The sequence below is a fragment of the Protopterus annectens genome, chromosome 5.part1, assembly GCF_019279795.1.
Source record: "Protopterus annectens isolate FY-2018-M chromosome 5.part1, PAN1.0, whole genome shotgun sequence".
Classification (NCBI taxonomy): Eukaryota; Metazoa; Chordata; order Ceratodontiformes; family Protopteridae; genus Protopterus; species Protopterus annectens.
Genome location: NC_056736.1, coordinates 710513132 through 710531768, shown reverse-complemented (window position 1 = coordinate 710531768; position 18637 = coordinate 710513132). Strand labels below are relative to the sequence as shown.

At 38.2% G+C, this 18637-nt stretch overlaps 1 protein-coding gene across 2 annotated transcripts in view; it reads right to left on the bottom strand.

Moving 5' to 3' along the window:
* Positions 1-18637, bottom strand: part of INTS4 (integrator complex subunit 4) — a 1189969-nt gene that overhangs the window by 635841 nt on the left and 535491 nt on the right. For both annotated transcript variants that reach the window (XM_044073339.1, XM_044073340.1), the window contains exon 12: positions 2171-2313. In XM_044073339.1, coding sequence (XP_043929274.1) covers positions 2171-2313 — 143 coding nt within the window. The remainder of the gene's footprint in view (positions 1-2170; positions 2314-18637) is intronic.

Here is an 18637-nt window from a genome sequence, read left to right as displayed (position 1 = left end):
TAAGTCTGAAGAAGCGTTCCTGTAACGTGAAAGCGCTTACTTTTTTGTTACTGCAGTTTGTGTTTTTATATTAAATCGTTGGTTTGATTCTCATTGCTGTGGTGAGCCTCATTCAGTTCGTTTTGGATGATATCATAGATACTGAAGTTTTTGATTTTGTTCATGTTGCAAATCCAGTTACTCCTGTTTTTAAGACCTTGCCAAAGATACATAAGGACTTGAGGGATCCCCCTTTCGACCAATAGTTTGAGAAGGGGTTGGGCTACAGAATTTTGTTCTATCTGGATTGAAATTGTCCATTGAAACGACTTAAAAAGAAATAAGTCATGGGCATTTAGAATAGCCATATAGTTGAAACACCTGATGTTCATGAGGGTCATCTGCATATATCCCATATGCCTCTGATACAAGAGGTTTGAGAGGTCACTCAGTGGAAGTTCTAGCTTGGCTGGAGTTTTCATTTAGTTTTTACTGATTGTTTTTTCTGTGTGACCTCCTCACTCTTTGTTTTAATACAAGACACATTCAGAATCTTTCTAAGACAGCTTTGAGGAGGATACCTTAATATTCTTAGTAGCAGAAAAAAAATACCCTGGCATAAGGATGGCAGTCCGAGGTACAGGGGACAGTGCTACTGTGAATGCTGTTGATCAGTAACTGTACAGATTTTGGTTCTCTACAGAAACAAACCAGTGACAAATATGACGGTTTGTTCCGAAATGTGCCAAAGCTAAAGGCAGCTTCTCTCACAACGACCAAAACAACCCTACACTCCTTTGAGAGAGAGGGTTGTGGCCACTCTCCCTTTACTTGCACAAGAATTCCTAAAGTCACAGAACTCTTAGGTAAAAACAAAAGCCAATGTTACATTTATATATTTGGCACTTAGTTATTATCGCAACCAGATTTACGAAGTCCTATAATTCGTCATGTTTGTGCAAAAACAGATATTTTAACCTTAAAACGGGTGTGTGAACAAGTAGTAGTGGGTCACAGTGGGTGTGTGGCAGTGACTGTGAAATTCTGTACTCCTCCGTGGCGCACCTCATGTCTTCTGTGAACTCCACGGTGGCACACTGCTTTACAAAGCCTGCATTCCTGATCACCGATCATAACTCTTTGTGGTGCATGGGGTTGTATGTACACTACCAGTTTAAAAAAAAAATGCATTTTACTGGGTTTTTTTTAAAGCCAGTAAAGCAGTTAGCAAGTGCTATGTCATACACAGTAACTCGATATTACAGAAAAAAAGGCAGGAACTGATGTCTGTAAACCTCCACAAAGACAACTACTTTTTTAACTCAGTACTTCGGAGTTATGAGTGAATTAAATGTGCCTTTTGAGAGACCAGGCTGTAACACGGGTGTATAACAACTGATCAGATACCTGCAAAAAGGAGCCTTCAAAATAAGTGAGTCACTTTATGTCAACGGGCCATGTTCTCTACTCCTTCTTTTATTGTGAATGTGGTAGTGACTTTCATGACGTGTAACATTAACGACGACTGAGAAGCAGCAGTCCGGTGTCTTGGTCGGGAAGGGACACTACCAGGGAAGAAGAATTTTGTTGTTATTCTTCTTCTTGTGTGAAAAACTATCTTACACACTTCTTGTTTGGTTAACAGACATGGTTTTTTGAAAACTTTACAAATTATGGGACTTCGTAAATCTGGTTGCGATAATACGCAAGTACCATATGTTTTACCTAATGTAGATATTGTTTTTTCATGTCAGAAACCATCTTACAAGTCTCTAATTTATCACAGAAAAAAAATAATTCAATTGGCTGCATTTCCTTCACAAAACCCTTGATGTTAGATTTTCCAGGCTCCACTACTGTCCTAGGTTAAAGAATCAGAAAAAGACAGAAAATGTGCCACAATAACTTTTTTTTTGCATATGCCGAATGTTAAAGTAATACAAAGAAAACGATAATCTGATACAGCCAAATCAATCAGCAAATGTGATTCATATTGACAGAATAATGAAGAATCATTACAGAAACAATTAAACAGTTAACACAAGGCTCAAAATGCAAATGAAGAGAAATAAACTATGCAGAGCAAAACATTTTGCTGCCCCCTTTTTTAAATCTGTTGTCACAATCAACTACATACTCAAATAAAATAAAATGGACTAAACAGATGAGAGAAATTAAAAAAAATGCTTACTTCCAAATAGAATTTTTGTCTGTCGGATACTTCGTAAGGTTCTTCAGCAAATCTACTAAAGCAAGACGAATGCAGTCTTTGGTAGAAACATTTGTGTAACAAAGCAATTCATGCAGGGCTTCACGAATATCACGTGAAGAATCCTATTTAAAACAAAAGAACAAGCAACACCCACAAAAGTAATTTGGCCTGTAAACTTGGAAATTGTCAGTTAATCTGTTAACATATATCATCATCATGCTTGGACAAGCAACAAGAATAGCTGAGTATGAAATAACTTTTTCCAAACAGGTACTACACATACATAATACTCACAAGGTAAGTCAGAAAATTATATGATGAACATTGCCAAAGTGAAGCTTAGTTCAGTGTGTGTTTTTCATTTGTACAAGTCTGTCCATCAATGTTAATTTCAATATTTTCTGTGATTGAACTCTGTGGTTTACTGTAAATATATATTCAACATTTTCATGCTGTTTTATTATTTATAATTAAATATATTTAAAACTTTTATTGTGGCTGGTCCTTGTAGAAAGTATCCAACCTTTGAGAGAACTTATATTTATTTGGTGACACTATGTAGGCCATTCCAGGAGGCCTAGTTATATTGGTCAACTACTACCATCTGCATTAGTATTAATATTGAACCATATAATTGGATACCCTTTGTAAGAGCCTTATAGCAACTGACTGGTGGCAGTGAATCTACCTTATAGCCTGGGAAAAGCTGGTAGAGCAGGTCATCTGTGCCAGCCTTTCCCGTGTGTGTGTGTGTGTGTGTGTGTGTGTCTGAAAAAATTAAATCTTAAAGTGTGTGTGTGTGTGTGTGTGTGTGTGTGTGTGTGTGTGTGTGTGTGTGTGTGTGTGTGTGTGTGTGTCAGCTACTTGGGGCAGGGACACAAAGCACTGGGTTCACAAAGAGGGTGCTGAAGGACTTAGTTTGGACACTCGTCTGAGGACCTAACCCTACAGCTGTACCAGTGGGGAGTCTTACTGTGGATCGGAAGGGAGACAGATATAGAGACATGCAGACCCCAGGATGTATGCACTCCCTGTGTGCCCTTAAGGGAAACTGTACTTGATGCCGAGAGGTCTGCATCTGGAACTACTGAAGGTATCCATTTGTATTCCAAGTGCACATCCTTCTCCAGTGTTAGTGGTGAAGATTCAGGCTCCTTGATTACTGGCCCAGTGTGGGGACATTGCATATTGGTGGCCATCACAACCAGTATCTTAGGTTAATTAAATTTTCAGATGACTGCACACAAGAAGTTACTGTCAAGTCCCTCTCTGATACCCAAATCCTTTAGCAGAAACTCTGGTGTACTAAAAATGAGCTCAGATTAAATGGACAAATGTGCAGTATACCATTACATTTGATAGACAACTCTCTCCCTCAGCACACAGCATAAATAATGACCCACTAAAAATGTAGTTAGGGACCTTGGAACATGGGTTGATAACCCTCTCTCTTTCCATCAGCACATGACAACAGTTGGTGGCCGCGGTGGTGCAGTAGTTACCATTGTCGCCCCACAGCAAGATGTTCTCAGTTTCAATTCTCAGCTGGGGTGCCATCTGTGCAGAGCCTGCATGTCCTCCCTGTGGTCATATGGGTTTCCTCCGGGTGCTCCGGTTTCCTACCACATTTCCAAAGACATGCAGTAGGTGGATTGGACACTCTTAAATAAGTCGTAGGTGACAGTGTGTGTGTGATCGAGTGGTACGAATGAACTACCGTAGCAGGGCTAGCCACCCGGTGGTGTAAACCATGGCTCGAGATGACTGCCACTGTGAAAGTGACACCCTGACCCCATAAGCAAAATGGGAAAAGGGGTTGAGGATGTATGGATGACAACAGTTACAGCTGTTCATAGGTGTGTACTAGGCTAATGGCCTTGGAGCCTTTACAAGCCTAGCCCATAGGATTACTCTGGCATCGTGCCACCTAACCTTAGTTCCTAGTGCCTCTGTCGAGTAGAGCCACTGGAGTGATCCCCGGGGTGAATTTTCTATTTCCCATCTACTCATCAAGATTTCTCTTGAGGAGGACCAGTGAGGTGCTCTGCTTGACATGTATGGGGAGTCTATTCCATAGCATGGGCAGTCTCTGGATTATGAACCTGTCCTTCTAGCATGTTCTGCTGATTGTGGTAATGAGGTTGAGGTCTCTGGAGCGTGTGGTGTGGAGGGATTTCTTTAGATGCAGCATTTCTAACAGAGCTGGGTCAGACATGGCTTTGTACATCAATCAGGGATCGCCCCTAAGTAGGCAATATGAGACAGAGAATAGTTGGAGTTTTTTTGAGTCTGTCCATATAGGACAAGTGTTTAAGGCCTAGGATCCTCTTTGTGAGGTACTTTTGCGGCTTCTCCAGTTGTTGCAGGTGTCTAGTGAGGTACATGCCAAATGGGGCATTGTACTCGATTGACTGGCCTAATGAGGGCAGGACTACTATGCAAGTAACAGATATGCATAACAAACAGCATATTCAAACATGAGCAGGTTCACGTGTACTTGATACCAGAACATATGCCAAAGATTGGTCAGAGACTTGGTGGTTGGGTTTGCCAAATGAGGTATTTGCTGGACAGATCTAGCATTGCAAACTGAGTAATAACAATGCCTTGGGGTCATCAGACTGAGGCTTGTGTGTGTGAGAAGATTTCAACATATACATCGGAGAAAGACTTCAATCATGTTCAGAGTGTGGCTGGGCACAGCCAGTCTGAATGAAGCAAAAAACTGAGGGGGCAGCAAAAAAACAGTGGCTAAAGGCAGGCACTGCCTCTCATAGTAGTGATCTACTGACAGAAAGCAGCACTGAGGAGAGCTGAAAAACTGGAGAAGCTGGTTGTCGAAGATGACTACCTTGTGTGAGACAACAGATGCTGCACAATACACGTGTATACAGTTTTTGAAGTACAAAGTACTTAGTTGTATTACACTGTACGTTACACATATAATACATTCAGCAAAATATAACAGGGTTTGTAGTCTAAGAAAAGTGCTTCATTCTTTTCTTACAAGAGTGTTACTGACTTATGTCTTAAAACATGGCTCCCCTATCTCCTAAGAGATTTAAATCATGTGCTCTGCTCTCACATGTAGTGACATTTTTTAAGCAACTTCTGATTACATCTTGATTAAACACTGGGCTGCCCCACATGCAGTAAGGATTTGCTGACATGGCATTCTTCACATCCACTGCTATACTTTCCGAAAAGTGACAACAGTCCTACGCTGTAAAATTAAACTTAAGAGCCAGTAGTCTGATGTTACTACACGAATAGACAAACCAAAACTTCTACTTACCTCCTATCACTCAGTCATTACTCTTTATAGGTAAAGATATCTAAAAGACTGCTAGTGGTCTCATGATTCTAAATCCCCTTTCATCAGCTCCCTCCTCATCCTCCGAATGGAACGCTTGAGCTGACAGAGCAGTGGAGGCACCCATCTTTCAATGAGCATTTCTCCATTCTGGTCAGAAAGGTGTCACAATGTAGCTAAATAACCCTTGGATAGACATTGCTCAATCTCCACTGTCTGTAAACAAAATACACAGTCTGGTAGTCTTGCTGCACCTTGTTGTCTTGGGTGATTCATACTAAAAAAGATAGGGACTGATGGTGTAGTTGTCTTATCTTATTTTAGTGCATAACTCCTGTTCCACATAACGGAATGTCAACTAAGACTCTAATGGAATCTAAACCTTTCCAAAGCTCATTTCCCTCATCCTATAAATAAACGTATGGTCTGGTAGAGTTTAGTTCTATCCACATCTTAGTCCTCTTTCTAAACATAAGTATCTATTGAGACGTCCTACATCACTTGCTATCAATCCCTATAATATATACATGAACTCTGTCTAGCAGTGTAACAGACAGGACTCAAGTGGACAATCCCCATTCTGAAAATATGTGTCGGGCAGTGTTATCTAAAAGACGCACCAACGCTCTGTTCCAAATCCACAAGTGCCTGAGCTGGCACTCTAGCATTTCACCAGTTCTGTACAAATTTACAACCTGGCAATCCAATGATCCTGGTATCCAAGCCCAACTACACATACACAAAAGTACTGGCAGCAGAGTCTGTTGTTCCTGCAGTTTACAGCATCCTTGTTTTCTCTTACCCTCCTCCTGTCTCACCCAAATCTTCTTCACAAGATAGTCTTCTGCTTTCATGTACACGTGCCCAAGCCACTGTAATCAGTTCTCTTTGCTTCCCTCTGCAGCTGAAGCAACTCTTGTCTTCTGTTCTGACAATTATTTCTTCATCTGTCCCACAATGAGCATCCTACCACTCATCTCAGCCACCTCATCTCCATCACCAGCTGGTAACCACTTGAAATGTCAGGACCACCTATGTGTCCCAAAACACAGAGACTGAAAACAGCCAATAAAAAGGGACTTACTTATACTAAGTCTGAGGATGGCCATTTCCTGGAATATTCCCTTTTCTTGATCTTGGAGTTAGTATATATAAGTCTGGGATGTGTGTGTGTGTGTGGGGGGGGCTTGCCCCCTGCAAAGAAAGAAGTTTAAAGGAGAAGAGCAATATTCAAGATGAACTCGGAATTTGGAATACTGACATTTCAATAGGGTGCCCCTCCAGCTCCATCAGCTGCTCTGCTTTCACTGCCAAGGATTTTGTACTATACAGTAGTGTTTTGTACACCTTAATTTTCTTCTTCTTTGGCATTTTGCTTTCACACACCACCCTTGACACTTGTTGCCAGTTGGCTGCAGCACCTCATATTCTAGCTTTGGCCTCCTCATTCAAACTTGCTTTTTCTTTAACCACCTCTCCCAGATAACTTAAGCTGTTAAGCTGTTCCACTATTTCTCTCTCTCTCTTTCTATCTCAATTTTCAACTTCCTCTAATTCCACCCTTTTGCTGCCATGACATCTGGCTTGTCTGCACTCAGTTTCAACCCATGTGCCTTCACTTTTGCATTCCTGTCCTCTGCAATCTGTTGAAGCTCATGTTAAGAGTCTGCTTGTAATGTCACATTGTCTGCATACAGCAGCTTTGTCTGTCACCCTTGGATAGGTTTGTTAATGTAATCCATTACCAGTATAAACAGCAGTTGGTGCAGCTTCCTCCAGGTCTAGGAATGCCCAGCTGGACTCTCTCCTGATCTCGAACATCTTTTCAACTGACTCACTGTGAAAAGCATAAATATAGTTACAAGTACAGAAAACATCTGGAAGAACGAACCTCATGTTGATCAGGAATGAACACAGGAATGGTTACGGAGAGGTAAATTCAAACCAAGAGATGAAAGGTTACTATTGGCAGCCCAAGATAGTGGGCTACGTACACGTTGGTTTACAAAGTCCATTGAACATGAGGGAGAAACAGACAAATGTAGGTTTTGTAAAAACAGAACTGGAAACAGTTGCACACCTCATGGCTGTTTGCGACATACTAATGGCAGAAGGACTGTATACTGAAAGACAATGTGGTAAGACTGTTGCACTGGGGATTGTGCAAACACTAAGGCACTGAAGTGGCTGAAAAACAGTGGAAACATGAGCCACAAAGCATCATAGAATACGATGAAGTTTATATCACATGGGATAACCCATTACCAACAGTTCAAAAGACATATGCTAGAAAACTGGATATAGTGGTCCAAGAAAAGAAGACAAGAGTAGCATTGATCACTGAAATCGCCACACCCAGTGACTACAGTGTCCTGCATACAGAGAGACGCAAAGTCATAAAACATCAGGATCTGCAGGCAGAAACGAGAGCAATGTGGAAGAAAGATGCCCGGACAGTACCAATAGTAGTAGTAGGAGCAACAGGTCTTATAAAGAACAGTCTACAATTGTACTTAGATATGCTACCAATACATGTAGCTACATATGAATTGCAGAAGCAGTCATTACTGGGCACAAAAGAGCACTACTGGCTGACATCAGAGAGTGAAACAATACTAATATAATGAACTTTACTCGTACTTTGACTTAGGAATGGGGTCCATTTCCTGTCATGGTATTAGAAACCCAAAAGACTTGGGAGAAATTAAAAAGACTAAGAGTGATTAGGCTGTGCTGCATCCTGAGCTGAATCTGAACTGCTACTCGGTCATCTTACTTTCTCCTGCTGTGCCAATTCATTATATCGATCACCCTTCCCACAACTTTTATACAGTGTGACAGGTGTTTTAATATATCTTAACTGCCCACAGTTGTGGATGTTCCCTTTGATCTTGCACACGGACACTAGTACACTTATTCTTCAGTCTTCTGGTATATAATCTCTCTCCATACTGCTACAAGTACTCTCAGGAGCCACTTTTCCCATGACTCAAACATCTTGATCGTATCTGCAGTGACTTCATCCGTGCCTGCTGATTTCATTTACTTGGTGCTGTGCTCATTTATTCTAGGGTGGGCTCTTCTTCCTCTGTCATTGAAGGCTGTGCCTGGGGCAGTACAGCCTCTATGAAGGCTGTGCCTGGGGCAGTACAGCCTCTATGAAGGCTGTGCCTAGGGCAGTACAGCCTCTATGGAGTGTTCTTCATTCTGAAGCTGTTGGAAGCACTCCTTCCATCTACCTTTAATGTCCTGTGGATTGGTCATCAGATTGTTAATAGCATCCCTTATGAATGGTGTTTGACGAATATCTTATTTCTCCTGCCTGCCTTACGACTCAGTAAAGGTTTCTTTGTGTCACCTTACGAATCACTTTTCTATAGGCTAGTGCAGTACCTCTGATGTCTTGTTTTTTGCTATTCTAACTGCTCTCTCAGCCTCTTTGTTAGCCAACTGGTATTTCTTCTTAGCCTGGTCAGTCTTTCTTATCCCTCACTTATTTTTCACGCATTAGTCTTTTCTTTTGCCAACTTTCTGGACTTCTGCATTCCACCACCAGCTTTCCTTCTTGTGCCTTATTTCCATATCTCACTCGGCCACATATCTGTCCTACAGTCTTCACAATGCTATTCTGAGATGCTGCCATTCTTTGACTCCACCTGTTTCTTCTTCTTTTCACCAAGATGCTAGAGCCCTAAGTACTTCCTTATACAGTTGTGCTTTTGCTCCTCCCAACTTTCAGGTCTTAAGCCTAGTCTCTAGCGATGTTAGAGCCTTCTCTGACACTTGTTTGCAGATGATAATGGTGGGCTGACTGTCTCCACTTCGGATGACTCTGCAATCTCTGATTTTACCCCAATGTCCACTACTTATTAGGAGAAAATCTACCCATGATGTATGTTGACAAGTCTTGTATGTGACTGTATGTCTTGTTGAACCTCACCATTAACAAGCCATTTGCCAGACAGAACTCTAGAGTGGCCTTTCCCCTTCTTTATTCCTGTTACACCACTCACATGGACTAAGGCAGCCCTTATATCCTATACTGTATGTCCCAATATGAACATTCTGGGCCTCCATTATCAATACAAACTAAAATTCTCCTGCCACTGTTAATTGAATGTACTCTTTTCCTCAGCATCACAACCCTGCAATGGGGAATAGGTTGAGAGTATGAATAATGCATTATATCTCTACACTGACTGCCATGAGTCTATCACTGATTTGGACATCCCTCAATGCCTTCAAGACAGCCCCCATCACCACACCATTTCTGTGTTGTCCTCTTCATGAGTAGTAGACTTGAAATTCTAAGTGGCTTTGCTGTACTGCCCTTCCATCTTCTCTCCTGGATAAACAGGATGTCCACCCTTCTCCTCTGTAGAAGCAGCAACTAATCCACCTAGTACTACTCTCTCTTCTACTACTACAACTTTTTCTACTTCTCTCACCCCCAACATTATTTCAAAGAGGCAAGAGTCAATTAGGGTTAAGGTATGCATGACATAATACATCTGCACATGTCAATCACAAAAGGAATGCCCAACCCTGTGTGAACTGAAGGGGAGATAGCATTCTGCGCATCTGCTAGTATTCCATACAAAAATGTAAGTACCAAATTCCCAAGCCAACCCCTCCAAAATCCAAATTCTGCACAAATGAATGACTGCCTTTGATAGTCCTGTTCTCTCTTTCTCTCTGACAATGGCATCAGAAGGTAAGTATCCACTAGGTACCTACAAACATCTATGGGCAGCTGCCACCACCTAAGTTTGCGCAAATAAATTGTGCATGCCCATGTGATGGAACTGAGAAACATGGGGAGGGGCATACGCAGTTCCAAAACAGTATCAGTATTTTTATACCATTCAGCCCCACTACTATGGACAGCAACAAATCTAGCACCGGCATATCCAGTACACCCTCCTCTCTGTAATAAGGTACAACTTTTATTAATGATATAGAGCATGTCCAGTACACCCTCCTCTCTGTAATAAGGTACAACTTTTATTAATGATATAGAGCATATCCAGTACACCCTCCTCTCTGTAATAAGGTACAACTTTTATTAATGATATAGAGCATATCCAGTACACCCTCCTCTCTGTAATAAGGTATAACTTTCATTAATGATACAGAGCATATCCAGTACACCCTGCTCTCTGTAATAAGGTATAACTTTTATTAATGATATAGAGCATATCCAGTACACCCTCCTCTCTGTAATAAGGTATAACTTTTATTAATGATATAGAGTATATCCAGTACACCCTCCTCTCTGTAATAAGGTACAACTTTTATTAATGATATAGAGCATATCCAGTACACCCTCCTCTCTGTAATAAGGTATAACTTTTATTAATGATATAGAGCATATCCAGTACACCCTCCTCTCTGTAATAAGGTACAAATTTTATTAATGATATAGAACATATCTAGTACACCCTCCTCTCTGTAATAAGGTACAACTTTTATTAATGATATAGAGCATATCCAGTACACCCTCCTCTCTGTAACAAAGTACAACTTTTATTAATGATATAGAGCATATCCAGTACACCCTCCTCTCTGTAATAAGGTATAACTTTTATTAATGATATAGAGTATATCCAGTACACCTTCCTCTCGGTAATAAGGTACAACTTTTATTAATGATATAGAGCATATCCAGTACACCCTCCTCTCTGTAATAAGGTATAACTTTTATTAATGATATAGAGCATATCCAGTACACCCTCCTCTCTGTAATAAGGTACAACTTTTATTAATGATATAGAGCATATCCAGTACACCCTCCTCTCTGTAATAAGGTATAACTTTTATTAATGATATAGAGCATATCCAGTACACCCTCCTCTCTGTAATAAGGTATAACTTTTATTAATGATATAGAGCATATCCAGTACACCCTCCTCTCTGTAATAAGGTACAACTTTTATTAATGATATAGAGCATATCCAGTACACCCTCCTCTCTGTAATAAGGTATAACTTTTATTAATGATATAGAGCATATCCAGTACACCCTCCTCTCTGTAATAAGGTATAACTTTTATTAATGATATAGAGCATATCCAGTACACCCTCCTCTCTGTAATAAGGTACAACTTTTATTAATGATATAGAGCATATCCAGTACACCCTCCTCTCTGTAATAAGGTATAACTTTTATTAATGATATAGAGCATATCCAGTACACCCTCCTCTCTGTAATAAGGTATAACTTTTATTAATGATATAGAGCATATCCAGTACACCCTCCTCTCTGTAATAAGGTATAACTTTTATTAATGATATAGAGCATATCCAGTACACCCTCCTCTCTGTAATAAGGTACAACTTTTATTAATGATATAGAGCATATCCAGTACACCCTCCTCTCTGTAATAAGGTACAACTTTTATTAATGATATAGAGCATATCCAGTACACCCTCCTCTCTGTAATAAGGTACAACTTTTATTAATGATATACAGCATATCCAGTACACCCTCCTCTCTGTAATAAGATACAACTTTTATTAATGATATAGAGCATATCCAGTACACCCTCCTCTCTGTAATAAGATACAACTTTTATTAATGATATAGAGCATATCCAGTACACCCTCCTCTCTGTAATAAGGTACAACTTTTATTAATGATACAGAGCATATCCAGTACACCCTCCTCTCTGTAATAAGGTATAACTTTTATTAATGATATAGAGCATATCCAGTACACCCTCCTCTCTGTAATAAGGTAAGACTTTTATTAATGATACAGAGCATATCCAGTACACCCTCCTCTCTGTAATAAGGTACAACTTTTATTAATGATATAGAGCATATCCAGTACACCCTCCTCTCTGTAATAAGGTATAACTTTTATTAATGATATAGAGCATATCCAGTACACCCTCCACTCTGTAATAAGGTATAACTTTTATTTATTTATTTATTTATTTTATTTATTTATTTTACATTTGTTGACCGGGCTAGTCTGGCTGGATACATGTCCATTTTCAGCAGAGGCCCGAGGAGAAAAGCTCCACTAATTACTAAGTACATTACATAAAAAATCATTACTTCTAAGAAATAGCAAAATTTGGAAGTCAAAAAGACCATCCAGAGGGAAGGATAATTTTAAAGAGAGACATATATACCATATGCAGTTCATTACATATTTGCAATTACTTATTAGCAATTTTACATAAATTATGCATAGTTAGAATTAGAACAGTTAAAGGAGGGGAGGAAGAGACAAAAATAGATAAGAAATGTGTAAAAGAAAAGATTAATCAGGTGCACTGCAGGAACAAAGCCAATGGTTTAGGTAGAAAAGTTTAATTTTCTGTTTGAATAGAGGCAGGGATGTAGTCAAGGTTATGTCACTAGGTAAGAGATTCCAACTTCTACCTATAGTGTTAGTGAATAGAGAACCACCTGCTGTATTGTTTACCTTTATTGATTCTGTCATGATTTTACTAGAGGAGCGAAGTGAGTTGAGATTGTTGTAAGGGATTAGAAGTTGAGAGATTATAGGGGTGTTGTCAGGAAGGTGTAGTATGTTGTGGGCTATAGTGAGTTGAGGGATTATTAGGTAGTTTTGAAATTCGAGCCAGCCAAGTTGTTTTAGGTTTGTACAATGGTGGGTCCTAAAGGGATTACCAGTGGCGATTAGAGATTTTATTAATTATATAGAGCATATCCAGTACACCCTCCTCTCTGTAATAAGGTACAACTTTTATTAATGATATAGAGCATATCCAGTACACCCTCCTCTCTGTAACAAGGTACAACTTTTATTAATGATATAGAGCATATCCAGTACACCCTCCTCTCTGTAATAAGGTACAACTTTTATTAATGATATAGAGCATATCCAGTACACCCTCCTCTCTGTAATAAGGTATAACGTTTATTAATGATATAGAGCATATCCAGTACACCCTCCTCTCTGTAATAAGGTACAAATTTTATTAATGATATAGAGCATATCCAGTACACCCTCCTCTCTGTAATAAGGTACAACTTTTATTAATGATATAGAGCATATCCAGTACACCCTCCTCTCTGTAATAAGGTATAACTTTTATTAATGATATAGAGCATATCCAGTACACCCTCCTCTCTGTAATAAGGTACAACTTTTATTAATGATACAGAGCATATCCAGTACACCCTCCTCTCTATAACAAGGTACAACTTTTATTAATGATATAGAGCATATCCAGTACACCCTCCTCTCTGTAATAAGGTATAACTTTTATTAATGATATAGAGCATATCCAGTACACCCTCCTCTCTGTAATAAGGTACAACTTTTATTAATGATATAGAGCATATCCAGTACACCCTCCTCTCTGTAATAAGGTACAACTTTTATTAATGATATAGAGCATATCCAGTACACCCTCCTCTCTGTAATAAGGTATAACTTTTATTAATGATATAGAGCATATCCAGTACACCCTCCTCTCTGTAATAAGGTATAACGTTTATTAATGACATAGAGCATATCCAGTACACCCTCCTCTCTGTAATAAGGTACAACTTTTATTAATGATATAGAGCATATCCAGTACACCCTCCTCTCTGTAATAAGGTACAACTTTTATTAATGATATAGAGCATATCCAGTACACTCTCCTCTCTGTAATAAGGTACAACTTTTATTAATGATATAGAGCATATCCAGTATACCCTCCTCTCTGTAATAAGGTACAACTTTTATTAATGATATAGAGCATATCCAGTACACCCTCCTCTCTGTAATAAGGTACAACTTTTATTAATGATATAGAGCATATCCAGTACACCCTCCTCTCTGTAATAAGGTATAACTTTTATAAATGATATAGAGCATATCCAGTACACCCTCCTCTCTGTAATAAGGTATAACTTTTATTAATGATATAGAGCATATCCAGTACACCCTCCTCTCTGTAATAAGGTATAACTTTTATTAATGATATCGAGCATATTCAGTACACCCTCCTCTCTGTTATAAGGTACAACTTTTATTAATGATATAGAGCATATCCAGTACACCCTCCTCTCTGTAATAAGGTATAACTTTTATTAATGATATCGAGCATATCCAGTACACCCTCCTCTCTGTAATAAGGTATAACTTTTATTAATGATATAGAGCATATCCAGTACACCCTCCTCTCTGTAATAAGGTACAACTTTTATTAATGATATAGAGCATATCCAGTACACCCTCCTCTCTGTAATAAGGTAAAACTTTTATTAATGATATAGAGCATATCCAGTACACCCTCCTCTCTGTAATAAGGTACAACTTTTATTAAAGATATATTGCATATCCAGTACACCCTCCTCTCTGTAATAAGGTATAACTTTTATTAATGATATAGAGCATATCCAGTACACCCTCCTCTCTGTAATAAGGTACAACTTTTATTAATGATATAGAGCATATCCAGTACACCCTCCTCTCTGTAATAAGGTACAACTTTTATTAATGATATAGAGCATATCCAGTACACCCTCCTCTCTGTAATAAGGTATAACTTTTATTAATGATATAGAGCATATCCAGTACACCCTCCTCTCTGTAATAAGGTATAACTTTTATTAATGATATAGAGCATATCCAGTACACCCTCCTCTCTGTAATAAGGTACAACTTTTATTAATGATATAGAGCATATCCAGTACACCCTCCTCTCTGTAATAAGGTACAACTTTTATTAATGATATAGAGCATATCCAGTACACCCTCCTCTCTGTAATAAGGTACAACTTTTATTAATGATATAGAGCATATCCAGTACACCCTCCTCTCTGTAATAAGGTACAACTTTTATTAATGATATAGAGCATATCCAGTACACCCTCCTCTCTGTAATAAGGTACAACTTTTATTAATGATATAGAGCATATCCAGTACACCCTCCTCTCTGTAATAAGGTACAACTTTTATTAATGATATAGAGCATATCCAGTACACCCTCCTCTCTGTAATAAGGTACAACTTTTATTAATGATATAGAGCATATCCAGTACACCCTCCTCTCTGTAATAAGGTACAACTTTTATTAATGATATAGAGCATATCCAGTACACCCTCCTCTCTGTAATAAGGTACAACTTTTATTAATGATATAGAGCATATCCAGTACACCCTCCTCTCTGTAATAAGGTACAACTTTTATTAATGATATAGAGCATATCCAGTACACCCTCCTCTCTGTAATAAGGTACAACTTTTATTAATGATATAGAGCATATCCAGTACACCCTCCTCTCTGTAATAAGGTACAACTTTTATTAATGATATAGAGCATATCCAGTACACCCTCCTCTCTGTAATAAGGTACAACTTTTATTAATGATATAGAGCATATCCAGTACACCCTCCTCTCTGTAATAAGGTACAACTTTTATTAATGATATAGAGCATATCCAGTACACCCTCCTCTCTGTAATAAGGTATAACTTTTATTAATGATATAGAGCATATCCAGTACACCCTCCTCTCTGTAATAAGGTACAACTTTTATTAATGATATAGAGCATATCCAGTACACCCTCCTCTCTGTAATAAGGTATAACTTTTATTAATGATATAGAGCATATCCAGTACACCCTCCTCTCTGTAATAAGGTATAACTTTTATTAATGATATAGAGCATATCCAGTACACCCTCCTCTCTGTAATAAGGTACAACTTTTATTAATGATATAGAGCATATCCAGTACACCCTCCTCTCTGTAATAAGGTACAACTTTTATTAATGATATAGAGCATATCCAGTACACCCTCCTCTCTGTAATAAGGTATAACTTTTATTAATGATATAGAGCATATCCAGTACACCCTCCTCTCTGTAATAAGGTACAACTTTTATTAATGATATAGAGCATATCCAGTACACCCTCCTCTCTGTAATAAGGTACAACTTTTATTAATGATATAGAGCATATCCAGTACACCCTCCTCTCTGTAATAAGGTATAACTTTTATTAATGATATAGAGCATATCCAGTACACCCTCCTCTCTGTAATAAGGTACAACTTTTATTAATGATATAGAGCATATCCAGTACACCCTCCTCTCTGTAATAAGGTACAACTTTTATTAATGATATAGAGCATATCCAGTACACCCTCCTCTCTGTAATAAGGTACAACTTTTATTAATGATATAGAGCATATCCAGTACACCCTCCTCTCTGTAATAAGGTATAACTTTTATTAATGATATAGAGCATATCCAGTACACCCTCCTCTCTGTAATAAGGTACAACTTTTATTAATGATATAGAGCATATCCAGTACACCCTCCTCTCTGTAATAAGGTACAACTTTTATTAATGATATAGAGCATATCCAGTACACCCTCCTCTCTGTAATAAGGTACAACTTTTATTAATGATATAGAGCATATCCAGTACACCCTCCTCTCTGTAATAAGGTATAACTTTTATTAATGATATAGAGCATATCCAGTACACCCTCCTCTCTGTAATAAGGTACAACTTTTATTAATGATATAGAGCATATCCAGTACACCCTCCTCTCTGTAATAAGGTACAACTTTTATTAATGATATAGAGCATATCCAGTACACCCTCCTCTCTGTAATAAGGTACAACTTTTATTAATGATATAGAGCATATCCAGTACACCCTCCTCTCTGTAATAAGGTACAACTTTTATTAATGATATAGAGCATATCCAGTACACCCTCCTCTCTGTAATAAGGTACAACTTTTATTAATGATATAGAGCATATCCAGTACACCCTCCTCTCTGTAATAAGGTACAACTTTTATTAATGATATAGAGCATATCCAGTACACCCTCCTCTCTGTAATAAGGTACAACTTTTATTAATGATATAGAGCATATCCAGTACACCCTCCTCTCTGTAATAAGGTATAACTTTTATTAATGATATAGAGCATATCCAGTACACCCTCCTCTCTGTAATAAGGTACAACTTTTATTAATGATATAGAGCATATCCAGTACACCCTCCTCTCTGTAATAAGGTACAACTTTTATTAATGATATAGAGCATATCCAGTACACCCTCCTCTCTGTAATAAGGTACAACTTTTATTAATGATATAGAGCATATCCAGTACACCCTCCTCTCTGTAATAAGGTACAACTTTTATTAATGATATAGAGCATATCCAGTAGACCTCCCACTCTGTAATAAGGTATAACTTTTCTTAATGATATAGAGCATATCGAGTACACCCTCCTCTCTGTAATAAGGTATAACTTTATTAATGATTAATGATATAGAGCATATCCAGTACACCCTCCTCTCTGTAATAAGGTACAACTTTTATTAATGATATAGAGCATATCCAGTACACCCTCCTCTCTGTAATAAGGTACAACTTTTATTAATGATATAGAGCATATCCAGTACACCCTCCTCTCTGTAATAAGGTACAACTTTTATTAATGATATAGAGCATATCCAGTACACCCTCCTCTCTGTAATAAGGTACAACTTTTATTAATGATATAGAGCATATCCAGTACACCCTCCTCTCTGTAATAAGGTATAACTTTTATTAATGATATAGAGCATATCCAGTACACCCTCCTCTCTGTAATAAGGTACAACTTTTATTAATGATATAGAGCATATCCAGTACACCCTCCTCTCTGTAATAAGGTACAACTTTTATTAATGATATAGAGCATATCCAGTACACCCTCCTCTCTGTAATAAGGTACAACTTTTATTAATGATATAGAGCATATCCAGTACACCCTCCTCTCTGTAATAAGGTACAACTTTTATTAATGATATAGAGCATATCCAGTACACCCTCCTCTCTGTAATAAGGTACAACTTTTATTAATGATATAGAGCATATCCAGTACACCCTCCTCTCTGTAATAAGGTACAACTTTTATTAATGATATAGAGCATATCCAGTACACCCTCCTCTCTGTAATAAGGTACAACTTTTATTAATGATATAGAGCATATCCAGTACACCCTCCTCTCTGTAATAAGGTACAACTTTTATTAATGATATAGAGCATATCCAGTACACCCTCCTCTCTGTAATAAGGTATAACTTTTATTAATGATATAGAGCATATCCAGTACACCCTCCTCTCTGTAATAAGGTACAACTTTTATTAATGATATA